Source organism: Gambusia affinis, linkage group LG17 (genome assembly GCF_019740435.1).
Source record: "Gambusia affinis linkage group LG17, SWU_Gaff_1.0, whole genome shotgun sequence".
NCBI lineage: Eukaryota > Metazoa > Chordata > Actinopteri > Cyprinodontiformes > Poeciliidae > Gambusia > Gambusia affinis.
In genome coordinates, this window is record NC_057884.1 from 11,570,831 (window position 1) to 11,590,602 (window position 19,772).

Below are 19,772 nucleotides of genomic sequence, written 5' to 3' on the forward strand. Positions count from 1 at the left end.
AATGAGCATCGTGTCAGTGTCATTATACCAAGAAATACAACAGACTTTATCTTAAAAGTGGTATGATACCACCTTCTTTTTTACCTATTTCTTTTCAACATTTTGAGAATTAACAGTTTTAAAAATTCTTAGATTTAATCAATGCTGTAATTTTAGTATTTTTAATATTCAGCTGCTATGCTGTCTACTCTTTCTTTTTGTTTTTAATTTGTGCTTGTTCATAATTATCTTGAATGGTAAGATAATTCACGAGAGATCGCTGTGGTCTGCTATTTAATTACTTTATAATATGCAAAACTTCCACAGCCATAGGCCATGATTTAAAGAACGAATCACTAATGCTTATTTCACCTCAAGGAATACAGTGTTTTTGTGGAAAAATAAAAACAGACTGTGATAATGTGAATCTGTTTTCATATGAAAATGTAAAGAACATTTACATGTGGCTAAACTTGCTCATGGGCTCTTAGACTCAAAGCCTCTAGGAATCTATTACATGTAGTATTTTTGTACAAGTGTATTTATTATGTGCATGCAATTTTGCAAAATGGTAAATGTTGAACATAGCTTCGCACATCATATTGCAATTTACTGCTTAACTGGGTGATGTGCGGAGGAGTTTGACAGCAGGACATATTGTTTAATTTGTCTAGTTAGTCTTTTCTCTCCATTACCATTACTCACAAAGTACTTTCTTAAAAGTCTATAAAACTAAAAATATTTTTTATAAAAGGGATCTTTTGGAATTATACCTTTAAAAAAAAGGGTTTGCTCTGCAACTGCTACATATTTATAAACATCCTTCCCTACAGAGCTGAAAATTAATCACCATAATCTATGATATCAATGCAGAGTCCATATTTCACTACAGGCCCTGAGTGTAGAGAGTCTAGAACAAAACTTGTTGTTTTTCTGTCTAAGAAAGGAAAGTCGTGGGTGTATAGGGCATTGGCTGTAGCAGGAAAAATCCTGGGAGAGAATTATCAGGTAGGCGGGAGAACTGCACTGGCGAATCAACCCTAACTGTTATAATTCAGAAAGCCAGACCTCAAACTAGCACTATCAGCCCTTAAATCGTTTGATTCTGTGTGATGGAGCACTGTGGTATGAAAAAGGGAAGGACAGAGATGGAGAGTAATGAAGGGAGAAGACATGAGACAATGAAAAAGGGATGAGATAGGAGTGAAAATTGAAAATGTATTAGTTTCCCTGGCAAGAGGGACAAAATGGAAAGGTCAACATTTAATTTTTAGCAAGGATGTAGAATTTTATTCAGCTTTCAATCATATTATAATTAAAGTTTATGATTAGGTTGGGGCCTTTAGTAATTTTTAGTATAAGTTATTTACTGACTCTTGGGGAACTGCTGGGGGAACTTAGGTGCTTAAGTGAAAAATGTATTTCGACAAAGTTGGAGGAATACTGGCAGCACAAATTGAACATCAGAGGACCAATTAGCTAGGGAAAAGTGTCATGATGAGTTTTTAAGTAAAAAAATAAACAACTCTCTAACTCATCATTATGTAACAAATATCTTTCTTTTCCAACTCTGGGTCCATCATATGTGAAATAAACCTAAACCAATTTGTTGGATGGATTGATACTTCCATTCTTAAAACAAAAACTAATGAATATAGTAAGAAGATATACTTTTTTAAATATATTTTAGAATAGGTATACTAGAATTTGGATTAAATAAATATATATACTACAAATGTATTATCCATTGATGCAGTTGTAAAGAGGAGAGCTTGGTAGTTTGGTCTAATGTCAGATACTATTATTTACAGAGTTAATGAATGAACATTTGGACATGACAAAGATCATATTTGGCTGTTTTAAAACTAAAAAGCTAATTAAGGCTAATATGCTGCTGTTGTAGAATGTTGGTATCTAACACCATCTATGCAATCCAATAAGGGACATGCATGTTTCCTTGGGGGTAAACTGCTAATATGGGAATATTTACCAGAGGCTAACGCTGCTATTTGCACGGCAGCTTGCAGTTACACAGAACGAATGAACAGCAAATGCTAAGCCACATGCCACTTTAACTTCCTACTGGGAGAGCTAGAAGGACAGAGAAACAACTCTAGAACTGATAGTAGAACAGTGAAGGTAAAGTGTATGTGGTTGATATGAAATGTAGTGACAGAAAAAGTTAGCTTAGCAGAGTAAAGATGGTTTTTTCTGCTTTGAAAGTTTGATACGCAGTGGCATGAACAGAGAAACAGCAAATTAAAAGCCTCCCAAGGGAAGAGTGTACTCTGAGTCTGGTTGGTTGTGGTTGCATACAGGAAAATCCAGTGCTGCAAGATATGCCTTATTTGAAGTAATACATGTATGTCAGTTTTTCCTTCATTTCTGTTTGATGTTTCAACTATCTTGAGTTTAGCATTTGTGCATCTCTGCAACATTTCTAAAGCATACTGCAAATATTGCTTTTGTTCTTTGAAGCAGAAGGGCAAATGTTACTATGCATTGTGTCCAAAACTCAAAGTATTATAATGCATTTGATGACATAGAATTGCATTATTAATATGTTTAAATAACCAATACCCTGGATATACAATCCAAGCTATAATGTGAATGTAGATGAATGTTTCCCTTTTGCTGGATATCTACAGGAGCTACTAACTGAAGTGTGAAGGGAAGATCAATAAAGCTGATCTTTAAATACTTTCGAAAGCAAAGATTTTATACCTCAAAATCTGTCATCAGTAAGTTAGTAGTAATTCCACATTCAGTAGATTTATTAGAAATATATGTGAGACAAATACATGGACTGTAATGTGTGTCAATTTTTTCTTTGCAGAAAAGCTGAAGCTCACTCAGATTCAATAAAGAGCATCAGTAAATAGCAGTTCTCCCCCTAGGATTTGGTCAAATTAAGGTTTGGACTTTGCTGTATTATTCAAACACATGGTGTTGTCAACCTGCGAAGGAGCAGTGGCTTTTCTTGGTCTCTCACCTCAGTGTTGCCTTTGATAGTTTTTGAAAGTTATATAATACACCCAGCGTGTGTAGTTACTTTTATACTTTATACCCTTATAACTAGATTACTTCAAATTTTTGGACTTTGTATCTTTTTACTTTATTTTCTAACCTAAAATGTTTCTGTTTTCCACTGAGGACTTTAACATTTTTTTTCAGCACTGCTTAAAAGTTTAATTAAATTTGCTCTTTCACTTACCCTTTATCCTTGGTAGATAACTTTTATTCTAAAATTTCAGATATCATTGATTCCATGGCTTCAATTGAAGTGAAGGTCATGTCTTGTAGGAAAATGTTTCCGTGGAAAAGTGCTCCACTCTTAGAAAGTTAAAAATCCCTTTGTCCCTGAACAAAAATGGCCGAAAACTTGAGTCCGGCTTCACTGTGAGATTGTGACGACTGAATCACTCAACTGAAACATGCAAGTGAAAAAAAATATTTTTATAAAATCATTAACAGAAACACTAACAATGCTTGTGTCTTGTTTGCCATGGTTGACAGAATGACAAACCCTCCTGTAACTCTAGCATCTGAATTCCACTCTACCAGCACCTGCACTGACTTTGTTAAATTAAAAACACACACACACACAAAACGTAGGTTCATTTGCACATAAATTTCCAATCCAGTACAAATTTCCAATCCAGTACCAAATGCTATGTCCATTTAGAACAAGAGAAAATAACACTAACAACTAACCACCAACTCAGCCTTAAAAACTTTGAAAAAAAAACTATTTATCAATATTTATCCTCCTCTTGTTGTCTTGATATCCTACAGAAAACTTAAGAAAGTTGCATGTGATGTGTTTCAGATATTAAACTCGTCTCAGGGTCCATTCCCTGATACAGGATTTGACTGGTTATCTAAAGAATAGGGACTTATTTTTGGCAATAGGTACCTTTGCATCTAACTAGACAGAAATCACATGTGTGGTACCCCAGTGTTCAATCTTCTATTTGTCTCATAAGTCCAAAGGACATTCTCCTGGAGGTTTTGTGGCTTGTCAGTATTCACTGTGGCAAATTTCAGTCTTGCTTTTATGATTGGCTTTCAACAGCTGTGTTTTCCTTGGACCTCTTCCATGAAGTTCACTTTGGCTCTTGCGGTTCACCTTTAATGTTATTGGAGGATAACATTAAATCTCTTCTTCACTTCCTGTGCTCCATGTTCAGTCGAGTGCATTCCATGTTAGTCAACAGCACAGTGAATATGTGTAACCTTTTAAATAATGACGCACTGATTACAAGCTGGAAGACGCCTGAAGTGGTCATCAGAGGACACATCTTAGTCTAACATTTTCCTTTGGGCTTTTCTAGAGGTACAATCATGTTTTGATTTTGTTCACCCAAAAAGCAATATATGATTTAATGTGTGGTTAATTTTCAGTAAATTTTAATGTTTGTTATTTATATAGATAGATAGATAGATAGATAGATAGATAGATGTGTGACTAGAAATATCCCAACTTTAATTATCATAAAGAACACCGTACAAAGTTATTTATAAACCTGACTTTTTATAGTGTGCATATTAAAAGTTATATGAAAGTTAATATACCCTTTAAGGAAAAGTTGAGCAGGAAATTACACAGGAAATGACTTATGCAAATAATTTCTTATCTCAGCTACATGGATAAAAGAGAAATATGCACACAGTCAATTCTACAACTCACCACTAAAATGAAACAATTTTTTTATTTTATTGTATGGCTTGTTGAAAACCTCATAAAATTTCTGCAGCACTTCATTCAATGCGATGCTCCTACTTTCATTAACTCACATGAGGGGCAATATACAACAGATTATTGATTGAATACCTTTATTTTAGATTAACTCCACTCAAGCTTATTGATTGAGTATAATGAGTTTTTGCTTTGCAAGTCTTGACCTATTGGCATTATCCTGTTTGAAGTTAGTAGGTGGGATCATAAAAGCAGTCATTGTTGAATGTGATTTTTGTTTGTTCTTATCCCTTTTTTTATTTTTATTTTTCTAAATTCCAGAGTGTTCAAAAATAAAAATAGTATTACACATCAACTGAATGAGTTTATGTGGAGGAAAGGAGGAGAAACAGAAATAATATGTTTTTATATCACAGCATTATTTAATATTTTTACAGAAACGCCATTGAGTCAATCTTAGCAGTGACTAAGTGACTAACATGTTGGCTTCAGAATGTGTGCCTTGCAAAAATTCTCAAAATATCTCCAGATCTTTTTATATTGCCCAAGATAAATCTATTGTTATTCTTAAAAAATATATTTATAATAACTTTTCCTTTTTTATGACAAAATCCAGGCATTTTAACAGGAGTTGGTACACTTTTAAGAGCCACTGTTTCTTACAGTTGGCAAACGCTTTTTTTCAGAAATGTACATGCTGCTTGCTATTTCAGAGTTAAAATTTTAATTTCTGTTAAGCTTTGCCTTTGGAAGAACAATTTGAACATAAGAAGGAAATAGGGTCTAATAGGAAAAGGTAGGGGAATGAAAACTGAAAAGTAAGAGATGACGGCACAGTTAGTGGAAAGCTAAAGTGTGAAGGTGCAGAGAGAAAATAAAAGGTAACCAGAAGACCATGTAGTGTAATTTGAATATGAAATTGAATCACTATAAGGAAAAATATCAAGCTCTGCAGGAGCTGGAGTAAATGGAGCAAAGAAGAAATATATGGAGTATTCAGGCATTTTTTCCCCATAAAGTCACTTAGAACTAAAGTTGCAGAGACTTCTCAGGTCTGAAGATGAACAGAAAAAAATCCTTCATCGTTACATCTGCCAACATGAATTTACCTGGCTTCTTTGTTGAAGATGTTGTAAACATGTGATCAAACAGGAAGGGGAATGGTGATGAGGGAGACGGAACAAAAGTAGTTCAAGAGGAAGCACAAAGTAAAACAAGAAACATACAGAAGAGAAACAAACTGGGACCTTAGAGAAAAAGAAACCAACATAAACTTATCAGGACGATTAGTTCTTAAAGGCAGTGATGTACAAAAAACATTACAAAGTGGGAGTATACAGATATAAATATATATGTATATATACACAAAACATTCCATGTTATAAATATTAAAATACCTACAGTTAGCAGTTGGGCTGTTGCAATACGCAATCAATCAGTTAGTCACATGATAAATTCAAATGAGCTCAATAAATTAAAATTGAAGTAGATAATTCCCAGTTGCATGCTTGTTTGCTTTCACCGTTTCTCTGTTTCTACCAAGCACAACCGCAAAAAGGATCAGTTTTCTATCACTGTGGGTGATCCTAACACATGGGACGTAATGCCACAGCAATGACAGTGACAATATGTGAACATTTCTCAACTTTCCTGTCTCATTGTCAGCCTGTATTTGCATGCCTATTTGTACAAGCTCAAAATTTCACACGGACAACAAATGGAACATAGGAAATGAATGGCGAGGAGGTGACATTGCCTTCTGCGTGTCGAGCCCATAAGTGAGAGTGAACTCTGACATTAGTTACCTGCCAGGCTCATGGTAGAACATAATCATCTATTGAAGATTTCTCAGCTTGAAAAAAAAAAAAAAAAAAAGCTATCACCAATGGCCCGTCTCCGTTTTGCTCCACAATCACAAAATGTGAAGAGGCCAGTGCAAGCTGTTAGTGCACACTATGAGAGTTTGCTTAATTGCCAAAGAGATGTTGCCCTTTAATCCAGCATTTTAAGAAATGCTGCAAACATTTGATACCCAGTAGACAGCAGTAAATTTACACTTTTATTTTTCACAGGAGTCTTAACCGACGGTATTGGCTGTTTTTCTCTCTGCGCCTAATGACCAATATATCTTGAAGGGCAAGTTTGTTTACAGAGACTTCACAATCCATTTTATTTTGCTTTTGGTTTGTTTGTTTATTTTGGATATTTAAAATGTCTTCCAGTCCCAGAGTTAAATACTATTTAGGAATAAGTTTATTGATCTTTGCGAGAATCTTCTAGCATTATTATGGAATTTTGGTCTCAAAAAGACATTATTGCTTGTCATAATAATTTTTGTGACAAATTATCTGTTGCCAGTGTAAGATTTTCTGGAACACAATAATTGTAATGATTACACTGAAATTGGCATGTTTTCCCTTTTAACTCGCAGTATGAGATAGGAGGACTTGTCAGTCTGGATCTGACAGATGGACAATACATGTGTTGTCTACCATTGTATCCTAAAGTCAGGCTTGCATGACATATTTTCATTGAGATGAGGCACATTATACAATGCCTATACAAAAAAAACCCCACCAATATAAAACACAAAATCATACATTTTATCTTTTATTGTAATTCAGAGGCATACAGTGGTGATCTGCGACAGACTGGCGACCTGTCCAGGGTGAACCCCGCCTCTCACCCGGAACGCAGCTGGAAATAGGCACCAGCAACCCTCCCGACCCCATTAGGGACAAGGGTGAACAGAAAATGGATGGATGGATGGATGGATGGATGGATGGATGGATGGATGGACAGTCATGATCTATTACATCGCTGTTACCAAAAGATACTATAGGCCTGTGTATTTTTATGTGTTTGTTGTTTTAAAGAAAACTAATGAAGACATACAGAGTAGAAGGAGAATTTTGGTGACTGCATACCAGAAGAGCTGCTGTCCTGCTGGAGATTAATGGACAAGTTTGTCCGTAGTACAAGTCCTCTCTGTACTGCCTCACCTCTCAGCATATTTGATTTATGAACACCTAGGAGCGCATGAGCTATAATTTGAAAGGGGTTTGTTTTTCCTCATGGTGATAGAATTTTAAATGGTGTGATGAATGAACCCTTGCAGTTTGTATTTATTCTGCTTTGATGTAGAGTAGCCAAGAGCTGATGCATGCATGCATATGTGTTTCCTGTGTCCGGCCTTTTTCTCGTGTGCATGTACACATATCATTTTATAAATACAGCTCCAATGTTATATGTATGGCTGGAAAAGTGCTGACTTTCGCTTTTTCAGCCTGACATTAAAAATAAATCACTAGGTTGCCTTGTCTTGCAGAATCCAATATCACGTCACACCCGTTGGATGCCATTGTGAAAAATCAAAGAATAAGTCTTTCCACCACTCTGTCTTTGAATATAGATTTATTTTCTAACCACTGCATGTATGGTGGGGTGTTTGATGTTTCTGTGATGGCCACATATTGAATGAACCATGGAGAAATGTGATGCTCCCTGGTGAATCTACAGGGCTAAAGTCTGGGCTTAGAGAAGAAAGAAAGGGCAAAGCAGACAAGCAATCGCTGGGCAACAGTGTGTGACAAAAATCCCCTGGACATAGCACTGTTACAGAGACTTTCATTTCTGCCTCACTATACTCTATTGGGAGTAGAACTACTCATTGCTTACATCCTTGCATTTTAAGGGATTGTATATGCAGTCATTGTTTAGGATCAGTGTTTAGATTCATTGGACCTTTTTATATGTTGTCAAGTTACAGCAATAATATTCAATGTGATTGTTTTGGGCATTTATGTACTACATGCATATAATTTTTGCTCTAGGTGATAACATTTGTTGAAGGAATAAATAATAACAAATATATCAACTTTATTCCTGACTTTTCAGGTGTGGTCCTTGGTATTCATGATGCTGTTTATTCCTTGTGATCTTTTGCCTCTGAGTCCTTCACAGACTTTCTCTTTTTATACAGAGATAATTGTGGACACTGGTATAGACTGTTAATTAGATGACTTATGAAGGTAATTGATCTCTCTGGATTTTGTTTTGTTCAGGGCACCAGCATAGGAGAGGCTGAATACAAACATTTTATTTTTTATTTTTTATTTGTTTCAGATTTTATTTTCGCAACTTTTAAAACCTTCTCCCTTTTTATTTCTAGATTTTGCTTCTGATTTGTGTTGGCCTATCTTCTAACATCACAATAAAAAACTTAAAAGCGTGTGAATGTAACATTTGATGGATGGGAATACTTTTCTTAACCTCATGAGAGTATGCACTCCATGAAAAAGTACATGAGTAAACATTAAGAAAGAGTTAATTCAAAGTACCAAAGCTATTGCTGTCATGAAGCGGTGTGTTGGTGGCGGTGAGGCAAACGCAGCAGACCCAGATGATGTGAGATGAGGAGTTTAATGGAACCGAAAAAACAGAAAACACAGTCCACAGACCTGGCAGCACTGCTGAGCGGAAGGCTGAAGCTCACTACAGGTAGCAACAGGCGATACGAGGACTCGACATACACAGACGTACACAGACTGACGTAGACGTAGGACCCGACGAAGACAGACACACACAGGTGACGCTAAATACACAAGAGGAAATCAGGGAACGAGATACACCTGGGGACTAATCACGGGGAGACAGGACAACACAGAGACTCAGACACACAGGAAACTAGAAATAAACATACAGAAAAACACAGAACACAACAGTACCCCCCCCTTAACGGGCGGCTCCCAGACGCCCAAAACGGGAAACCCAACGAGGGTGGGCGGAGGGGAGCTGGATGGGGGGTCCAGAGTCCATAAAACAACAAAAAACTAACCCAACCGGGTGGGCGGAGGCACACGAAGGCCAAGAGTCCAAAAACAAACAAAACAAACCCAACTGGGTGGGCGGAAGCACCGGAAGGCGGGAACCACAGAGGAGGTCCGGCGGCCGTCCGCGGCGCAGGAGGCGGGAACCACGGAGGCTGTCCGGCGGCCGACCGCGGCGCAGGAGGCGGAACCACGGAGGAGATCCGGCGGCCCTCCAGCGCGCCGAGGCGGAACCACAGAGGAGGTCCGGGCGGCGCGGGCGCAGGAGGCGGAACCACGGAGGCTGTCCGGGCGGCCGTCCGCGGCGCCGGAGGCGGGAACCACGGAGGCTGTCCGGCGGCCGTCCGCGGCGCAGGAGGCGGGAACCACGGAGGCTGTCCGGCGGCCGTCCGCGGCGACGAGGAGTCTCTAGGACCGCACGGCGGCGGCGGCGAGGAGCACAAGGAGTCTCTGGGGCCGCACGGGGGCGGCGACGAGGAGCACAAGGAGTCTCTGGGGCCGCACGGGGGCGGCGACGAGGAGCACAAGGAGCGCACGGGCGGGCGGCGTGGAGCACAAGGAGTCTCGGGGGAAGCACTAGGAGTCTCGGGGGAAGCACTAGGAGTCTCGGGGGAAGCACTAGGAGTCTCGGGGGAAGCACTAGGAGTCTCGGGGGAAGCACTAGGAGTCTCGGGGGAAGCACTAGGAGTCTCGGGGGAAGCACTAGGAGTCTCGGGGGAAGCACTAGGAGTCTCGGGAAGCACTAGGAGTCTCGGGAAGCACTAGGAGTCTCGGGAAGCACTAGGAGTCTCGGGGAAGCACTAGGAGTCTCGGGGGAAGCACTAGGAGTCTCGGGGGAAGCACTAGGAGTCTCGGGGGAAGCACTAGGAGTCTCGGGGAAAGCACTAGGAGTCTCGGGGAAAGCACTAGGAGTCTCGGGGAGAGCACTAGGAGTCTCGGGGAGAGCACTAGGAGTCTCGGGGAAAGCACTCTCTGTAGCGCCGGCTGGAGCGGCGGCAGGAACGGGCTCGGGTGCGCCGGCTGGAGCGGCGGCAGGAACGGGCTCGGGTGCGCGCTGCTGGAGCGGGCGGCAGGAACGGGAGCTGGGTGCGCTGCGAGCGGGCGGCAGGAACGGGAGCTGGTGCTGCTGGAGCGGGCGGCAGGAACGGGAGCCTGCGCGCTGCTGGAGCGGGCGGCAGGAACGGGAGCGCCCGGCGCTGGAGCGGGCGGCAGGAACGGGTGCGCCGGCTGGAGCGGCGGCAGGAACGGGCTCGGGTGCGCCGGCTGGAGCGGCGGCAGGAACGGGCTCGGGTGGCGGAAGTGTTGCTGGCGGCTCCGGCTGCGGAGGGTCTGCTGCTGGCTCTTGAGACGGCGGAACGGGGGTGGTGGATCGGGAGGACAGAGTTTGGGGTCTGGGAGGCAGCGGTTCTCCAGCCATGACAGCTAGCGCTGCCTCACGCTCCCACTCTGCCTCCCTCTGCAATGCCACCAGCTCAGGAAGCGGAAAACGTGGAACCCAGTAATCCAGCAACAGACCCAACCGGATGGCGAATCCAAGCCGTCTTGTCGCCGCGTACGGCTTGGCCATGGCAGCCTCATACTCCCGTATGGTCTCCAGTAATTCCTGCGTTTCATCTGGGTCCATGGTGGTTTGTGCGTGCCTCACCGTTCAGCTTGGTCGGGTCCTTCTGTCATGAAGCGGTGTGTTGGTGGCGGTGAGGCAAACGCAGCAGACCCAGATGATGTGAGATGAGGAGTTTAATGGAACCGAAAAAACAGAAAACACAGTCCACAGACCTGGCAGCACTGCTGAGCGGAAGGCTGAAGCTCACTACAGGTAGCAACAGGCGATACGAGGACTCGACATACACAGACGTACACAGACTGACGTAGACGTAGGACCCGACGAAGACAGACACACACAGGTGACGCTAAATACACAAGAGGAAATCAGGGAACGAGATACACCTGGGGACTAATCACGGGGAGACAGGACAACACAGAGACTCAGACACACAGGAAACTAGAAATAAACATACAGAAAAACACAGAACACAACAATTGCATATTTTGCACAATAACTCTGGTTTGCATGTGCAAAAAAGATATCTTCTAATTACTTGCTAACATCACCATTGGTACAAAGGAATGCTCCATGTTGTTCTTTTTTTCATTTTTCTTTTTGGAAATAGTTCACAAATATTTGTCATCCTTGGTTGCTCTCATTGTATTACAATGACTTTATCAGGTTTGTTAGAAAATAGTTTTTAATTAAACTTACCAGATCACTCCTCATAACACAACTGCAAAATTGGATTAATGTTCCAGTTTCTGGATATGCAACATATCTCTGCCAATGATAATGAATTAAGTTCTTTTTTTTAAAGAATAAAGGTTATTAAGAGCTTTTTGATCAGTAGAAGTGTTATGTGTATGTCAGAAGTTGACATACACCTACAATGGACACACATAATTGTGTATATATATATATTCTTTTTTGGAGTGGACAAAAAACATTGCATACAATTTCAATGATTTTTGAAAACAAGAATTGGGGCACAAGTTTGAATTTGTTGTGGAATTCTGTCATCCACATAATAACAAAATGAAACCTCGAGGTTCAAATTGATAAACACCATAAATATTTATAGAAATGTTCCTTACAACCAGATGCTAATAGTTCTGGCAACTTGTCTAAAATTGGGTGAAATAACTCTGTCCAGTGATGTATCCTAACACTCAACCAATGACCACTAGCATCATCCAATAGCAAAAGCCCAAAAGTGTCTGTGACATAAGAAAGGCCTACATTTGTTGAATATTCATGTCTGAGTTGCTGTAAATATAAAGTTATAACCAGCTATTAATGTACACCCCACCATCACTGTAATCTGAATGACTCTTGGTGGAATTTTTTTAATCTTATAAATCTCATATCTAAGCAGCATTTGTAGACATTAATTGTTGCTACAATAGAAATCCAGATAGTCTTTTTAGGTCAGTTTAGTATTTCCGGGTACCATATGAAACTAGAGCATAATTTGTCCAGAAGGTTTATGTCCTTCAGTGTTTAGATATTTTTTTCCTCACATTTTGTGCTTTCCTCTTTTTTTTTTTCTTTTTTTTTTTTTCCAGGGGGGACTCATTGCCCTTCTCCTCCTAATTCTCCTCTTCACCCTGGTCCTGTATACCCGTCATCGATGGTGTAAGCGTCGCCGGATTCCACAAAAAAGTGCCAGCACAGAAGCCACCCATGAGATCCACTACATCCCCTCCGTCCTGCTGGGTCCGCAGGGCCGTGACAGTTACCGGGGCTCCCGGGGCACTCACCAGCATGGCAGCTCTGTCATCGGAATGCCTATTCGCGAGACTCCCATTCTTGATGATTACGATTGCGATGACGAGGATGGAGTTGGACACTCGCTTAACTCCACACCCAACCAGCTCCACAACAAGTTCAACGATGGGAAGATTCTCGATGAATATGGAGTTAATGTTAGCATTGGAGGACATGCAGACATCATGTGCAAGGATGACGATATCAAACACAACTTTGAAAAAACTGGTAAGTTGGTGCTCCAGAAATATTTTTCTTAAAATAGAAACCATTTATAAAAATACACATTACATTTAAGACCAAAATTATTAATACCCCTGGCAGGTATGCCAACATATTTTTTTTCTTTCTGGAAGTAATATTTTGGAGTATCCCAGCCAGTGTCATGACTTGAGTCTTTTGAGAGTGTGCAGAGGGAGCAAATTATTAATCTATCTGTGCAGGGTTTTCAGCCTCAAAGAATTGAAGCTCAAAATACCAGGGGGAACTTGCAAAAAGTTGGCTATGTGTAATTCTAGACATGCCATTTTGGCTGAAATTTAAATAAATTATTCTTTTTAATGATTGTCCTTTTACGTTGTTTGCTTATTTATTGAGAGATGTCTGTCTCTTTTCCTATGAAAAACAAACTTCATTGGCCCAATGAGTTTAATTTAAAATTTAAATCTGCCAGAGGCATATGTAATTTGGGCTTGACAGAATAACTTTAATTGAAACATTTAGGTGTATCTCCTTCATCCCGTGTCCTTCTGTTAACCAGATCTCAGAAAAATATATTAAACAAGTACGATCTGTTGCTCAGAGAAGGTGGTTGTGTTGCTTTAAGCATTTATAAATCTGTGGTCTCTCTGAGTGTTAAATCTTCCAAACCGCTAGCCTAGATTATGCACTTTTGCAACCCATCCAAGTCTCTCATTTCACAGCTTGTACTGGATTTATGTTATCCTTGATCTCATGCAATATGTTATCTTTTCTCTATGAAATTAGTAAGGTTCTTGTATCCTTAATAAAACATGTAGTCTTTATTTTCTTTATGGCAGAGGCTGCAAACTCTCAGTATTATGAAGACAGACTGATTCCTCTTGAGCCCCAGAGTCCTTGACTTTCAAGTCAAGTCATGCAGCTTAATATATTCTGTGAAGGTCAAGTGATGGCAACCAGTCAGGTAGACACTATGGAAAGAGTGCTTGACCTGCTCACCTTTCCTGAACATAAACTATATTTGGAGGTTATCCATTTAAACCAAATGATAAATAAAAATGGCACATGTTGTAAAAATAGCCTTTTTTTAAATCTGTCTGCTAATGTTTTTTTTTATTTATTTATTTTTTTTATGAAACCTCTCCAACTATTTAAGCAAATTTGTTGACATGGTTCTTTTAAACCTTTGGTGCTTAGATTTTAATAATTGAAAGGTGCTGACTGAGTAGAGGATGCCCTCGTTATTCGTACTACAATGAATTATGTATAAACCTGATTGAAATGCCCCTATGATCTCTTAGTATACACATAACTATTCAACATGCTAAGTATTACTCTGTGCACTTAAAGAAAGTTTATCTGAAAATAGAACAATATGTCAGCGTTACATCTGAATTTCAGAATTTGTTGAAAATATAGTACTTTAGAAATAGAGGTAGAGAAAGAGAGGTGCAGTTAAAGAAAAAAATAATTACTGTGTTTCTTTTAAGTTTAAGAGCATAATGTTTACAAGGACAATGGCAGTAATAGTGGTAAACTTTTTTTGAACTTTGGACATTATGTTTATGTAATGCTGTATGAGTCTAAGAGGAGAGCAGAAGCGACAAAAAAAAAAAAAAAAAAACTGACATAAGATATCAGACTTGGAATCAACTTTATTGGCCAAGATTGTGTTCACAATCAAGGAATTTGACTTTTGGTTCAGAGAACTCAGTGTACAGATGTAAACGTGAACATCATTGGATATCAAATGACGAGCAGAAATAGTAAACAGACTGTTTTAAAATCTTAGAAGCTTGAAGAACATTAAATGTTTTATAAACCTTAGGACTTCAAGCTTGGATTTTTTTTTTTTTTTTTTTTTTTTTTTTTACAGTTAAGTTATACTCGTCAAGTAACCCTGGCCTTTTACATATGTGATGAGAAATAATTAATAATTCATAATGAGGAATGAAGATAATGTGAACATAATGTCTTTCCTGAAGGGGTGATCTTATCAAGTTGATAGCACCAAAATGTTAGAGGGAACAAATGAATTAGGCAACAGACAAAATATAAATTGTCTCATTACCAACAAGTCAAGTAACAAGGTACTGTGGCAGTATAACACAATGTTATTTGTCATCTGGAAGTCTTCCCTTATAAAGAAATTGTAGTTAGCATGACTGTGTATGGATAAATTTGTATTGACGTTGCTTCCATTACCCACAGTTTGTGCTGCAGCACTGTGGCACAGAAATAGACTAAAACACAATCTGCAAGACTCCCATTCTTGAAGGTAGTCCAAAAATGTCTGTAGGGACTATAAACAAGTATTTTCATACACCAGTGCCGAAGTTAGCCTCTGATTAATCTTTCTTTTTGTAGATCGAAATCTAAAATGTTCAGTATTTTGCATATCAAAAGATTTACTGCTCATGATAATTTTTTGAAACACACCTTACTTTAATTTTTGAAAGAAAACTTTAAAATAACGCTGAAGTTTGCATCTTTTAACTGTTTCTTTGAGGTTTATGAACTCTTTAGGTTAAAATCTAAATTATTGGACATAGATTTCAAACTTTACCACATTAACAAAAAGATTAAGAAAAACACAGTTTGTGATGTTTGAAACCTTCATTTAAGGAACATCAAAGACTCATCATTTCGTAATCATCATTATGACACTATAATGATGAAATAATTAATTAATCTATAATTTTTTAAAGCGCCTTCTAAAACACAATTTGTCATTTATGCAACCATTACTCTTTTTGTGAAAAAAATGAGGTTTAGATTTGTTGAATATATTGTGGAAGCATTATGTAACCTTTTGGATTCTGAGCTGAATTTTAATAATTAACACACAAGCCTTTCTTAACAATTGTACAAAATATGGTATTTATGTAAAAGTACAGAACTGCATTTGATTCAGAATTAGCATTTGATGAGGAAGTGCTTCCGGTCTTGGATAGTTTAGACGTATTATCATCTTACTAATAATTAATTATGTTGCATCTAAATTAGAAACAATCTGGTATTTTCCAGGAGAATGCACACAAATTCTTGTTTGAATTAATGACTTCTATCTTTCTACCCTAAAGTGGTTTATATTTATGTATTTTTCAGGAGCTGCTATGTAGTTTTCCAATAACAGTCACTCTATTTTCTGCCCATGACAAGAGGTACCAGATACAACTGAACTCTGTATGGTATTTCCTCAAGGGATTATGTGACTGTTGCTCACAGACTTGTGCATTGCATAAGCTCTTTTTACACAGAGAAGCAAACGAATGAGAGTTGTCAGTTTCATTATTCTGCAAGATTTGAAAAGCTCTAGGGACGCAATAAGGCCATGTAAATCACCCATACAAAAAAAAATCTTGTTCTGTGACGGGCATTCATGGCGCTGTTATCTATCATACTACTCCACCATAACCCATCAGCCATACCTAACCTTCTCAGGATATCCTGCACAGCAAAAAGCCATTTCAAAAGGGCAAGTGTTGCCAGAAGGTCAAATCATGCACATCATGCAGCTAAAGGCATACTGCAGAAACATAGTAATGTTACACAAGCATTGATAGCTACAGCTATTCGGAGAACTGTGTGCTATCAGGTGAGATTTCTGGACCACATTTCTAAATTTGCTAAGTTGGTACATGAGTCAGTTTTGCCTGATTTTTTTTCTTCTATTCATTAAAAAAAACCTTTATTGTATGACAATGACTTGAAATTACTCTCATACACAATTTTATTTTTAATTGAACAAATTAATTTAGAACTGCCTAAAATTTTATTGCAAACCATCTAAAAGCAAACTTAATCTCACAAATGACCTTTTGTTGTTGTTTTGTAATTTTGAAAGGCCAAGAGAATATTTTACCATGTATCTTCACTTTAACACAGAATGTGAATCTTGTTGAAGGACTAGTGATATATGGCTCATGACTTGTCCAGGCCTTGTTTGTTCATTTCCTGCATAATGAATGGAATCACTTTTTATTCACTCACAACTACTTAGAGTGCAAAGCAGTAAAAAGGACATGCTGTTAGCCTCACACCCAGATGAGAAACGGCCATTTCAATTAAAATGAAAGTAGAAAGACAGCAATTTCTTTTTTGGTTCTCATAAAAATTCTGTCAGTCTTTACCGAGAAAGTCCTTCTGACTTCATACATATAACGGCTCATCTATGTTCTGTGATAGGAATACTAAATACTATTTTAAAAAAAATCAAAGGCATGTGCCTGAAAAATTTCTACTCAATGAATCCAGGATCTGGAATTTCTGTTATGAACATCTTTTGTACATAGCACTTATACTGCCAAGTTATTACCAGACATATGAAACAAATCTCTTTGTCTGTGCCGAAATTTCCAGCCTAATCATACGTTACATCAAGGCTTTATATATATATATATTTTTTTTTTTCAACAGCTGGAATATATATAATTCCAGCTGTTGAAAAATGTTCAGGAATGTTACCAATCAATATTAGAGTGCCATTCCTGCCCTCTTATTCCTTCTTGTACTTTTGTCTTGCTACTAGACATAAAATTTCTTTGCACAATGGAAAAACAATCCACAATCCCTGTACTTCTGGGGATTTAGTTCCACCTTTGCCACATTGTCATCTTCTCTTCAGTTCTTCTTTGGTGCTCCTTTGTTTCTTTTGCAAACTAATTTGTGTTTTGTTTCTGTTTTGAACATCATACTATTGCTGTGGCTTTTTATTTTGTCTGAATATAAAGTTTTATCCCCTCCATCTTGATGCTTTTGTGCAGCTGTTTCTCCTTCTGCAACCGTGTGTTTTGCTGTATATAAAAACAAGCTAATAAGCCCTCATTGTGAACATAGACCAGACCTGACTTTACCATTGAATCGAACTGTTGCTAAAATTTAAGCAAAAGTTTAGTTTTGTCTAAGTTTTATGATGTCATAGCAGTAACATGTCACTCTACCCTTGAAGCAGACTATTTCCCTTGATTTACATTTCCACCTGTAAAACATTTGGATTTCCTGGAAGGATTCCAGATCGGGTTTTCAGGTTGCCAAACCATACCTTTTCAAAAGCTCTGACAAAATCCAGCTCAGATGCATGCCAGTGGTCTGTGATTTTGCCAGCCACTCCTTCAGCAGACCTCGTGGTCATATTTTGTGTGGACAGATTTTTAAATCTGAGCCTACTTGTATGTTTACAGGCTGCTAAAACGTTTGTCTGTGCATATGATGTTGTTGACCTAATAAATATGGGCTTTGTCTCCGGGTTTTTTCATGCTTCACAATGACATCGATAGAGAAAATTTGACTACTGTTAATCTGTCTGTGTCTTATGAAACATGAAAATGATCACAAGTTCATGAAGCACTGTTTACTTTTTCTGTATGTGTTGTTTGCTCTTGATTAACTTGAATCATATTAAAATATGTTGCCAGTCATTTTGTAAATGACTCGTATCAAAACAAAGAAAAAATAATTTTACACTTGGCTAGAGTACTATGCAGCACAACATTGTCAGCAGTAGACTGTCCTGACGTGCACATGCCACAAAAGTATTTTATTATAGTGTTATAGAATGCTTATTATAATAACAATAAATTGATCAGTCATTTTTTGAAAAAACAAACAAAAAAAAAACATCAATAACATTAAACATAATGAGATATTACTCTTATAATAAAACATACCCAGTTTCATTCAGCAGTACAACTGTACTGTTAAATGGTAAATGATAATTACATTTAATCACGTACTGAAATGTAAACACAATGCAAACATTGATCTCATGGACTCAACAGAGAAACAACAAAAGTTAACTCTGTGTTTCAGAGCTATCTAGCCTAATCATGTACTAAATAGATAAATAAAAATAGTCTTGTTATTTAAGGCAAAAGTGGTAGTGCATTTGCCTTTTTATTCTGCAGCCCGTTCCTTTCTGTTCATGATTTTCAGTGTCCTTATGTGGGGCACAGGAGTAGAACAAATGCACCCTATAGAGTCTTTGATACAGCTGTCCCACGTTTGATTCCCGACCCCAGGCCATTTACTGCGTGTGCTTCCTTGTCCTCTCTAACCTTCTGCATTTTGAGCTGCGGATTAATTAAAACCACTAATGCAAAAAAAAGGGAAAAAAAGAAAAAAAATTGAGTAAAATATAATTATGACTTTAGCAATGGAAGTATGGGAATATGACTGAGGTCGTTTGGAATACAATAAACATACAAAAAGTGTAACAGTGATATAAAAATAACCGATTTCACAAATTTTTCCCAAGTTTGTTTGTATGTTTCATTTTTATTTCTTTAAAAAAAGTGGGGTGAAAATGGATATAAAAGACACAATTTGAGTACAGACCCAAAATGTTGGGTTTTCGTCCACCTCCTCATGTGTTGACAAGCATATAACACTCCATCTAGACTCCTGCAAAAGCCATTCTGGATATCTTCAGTATGAGTGTAGTAATGTTAGTCATACCTTATTACTGCTGATACTCAGAAGCATCATATGAACAATTGTTTTTTTCTTTATTGTATTTATTTTTATGTGGAAGGTAAAATGATAAACATTAGCAACCACACCATGAATGACACACAGCTGTCTGAGCCATTTTGAGAAGAATACATAGAAACACATTAATGGTTGGAAAGACGCAGAAACTGGAAAAAGCCTGAGGTCACAATTTAAATTGGTGTTGAAGAGTAACTCGTTCTGCAGGTTTCTTGGAAACACCAGTTTCTCAGTACAATGGCTGTGTTGATCAGTGCTA

The 19,772-nt window shown here is 38.3% G+C and overlaps 1 protein-coding gene across 1 annotated transcript in view; it reads left to right on the forward strand.

Annotated features, from left to right (window-relative positions):
• Positions 1-19,772, forward strand: part of LOC122819665 (astrotactin-2-like) — a 314,363-nt gene that overhangs the window by 114,948 nt on the left and 179,643 nt on the right. Inside the window, exon 4 of the mRNA XM_044096573.1 lies at positions 12,622-13,051. Within this exon, the coding sequence (XP_043952508.1) occupies positions 12,622-13,051 (430 nt within the window). The remainder of the gene's footprint in view (positions 1-12,621; positions 13,052-19,772) is intronic.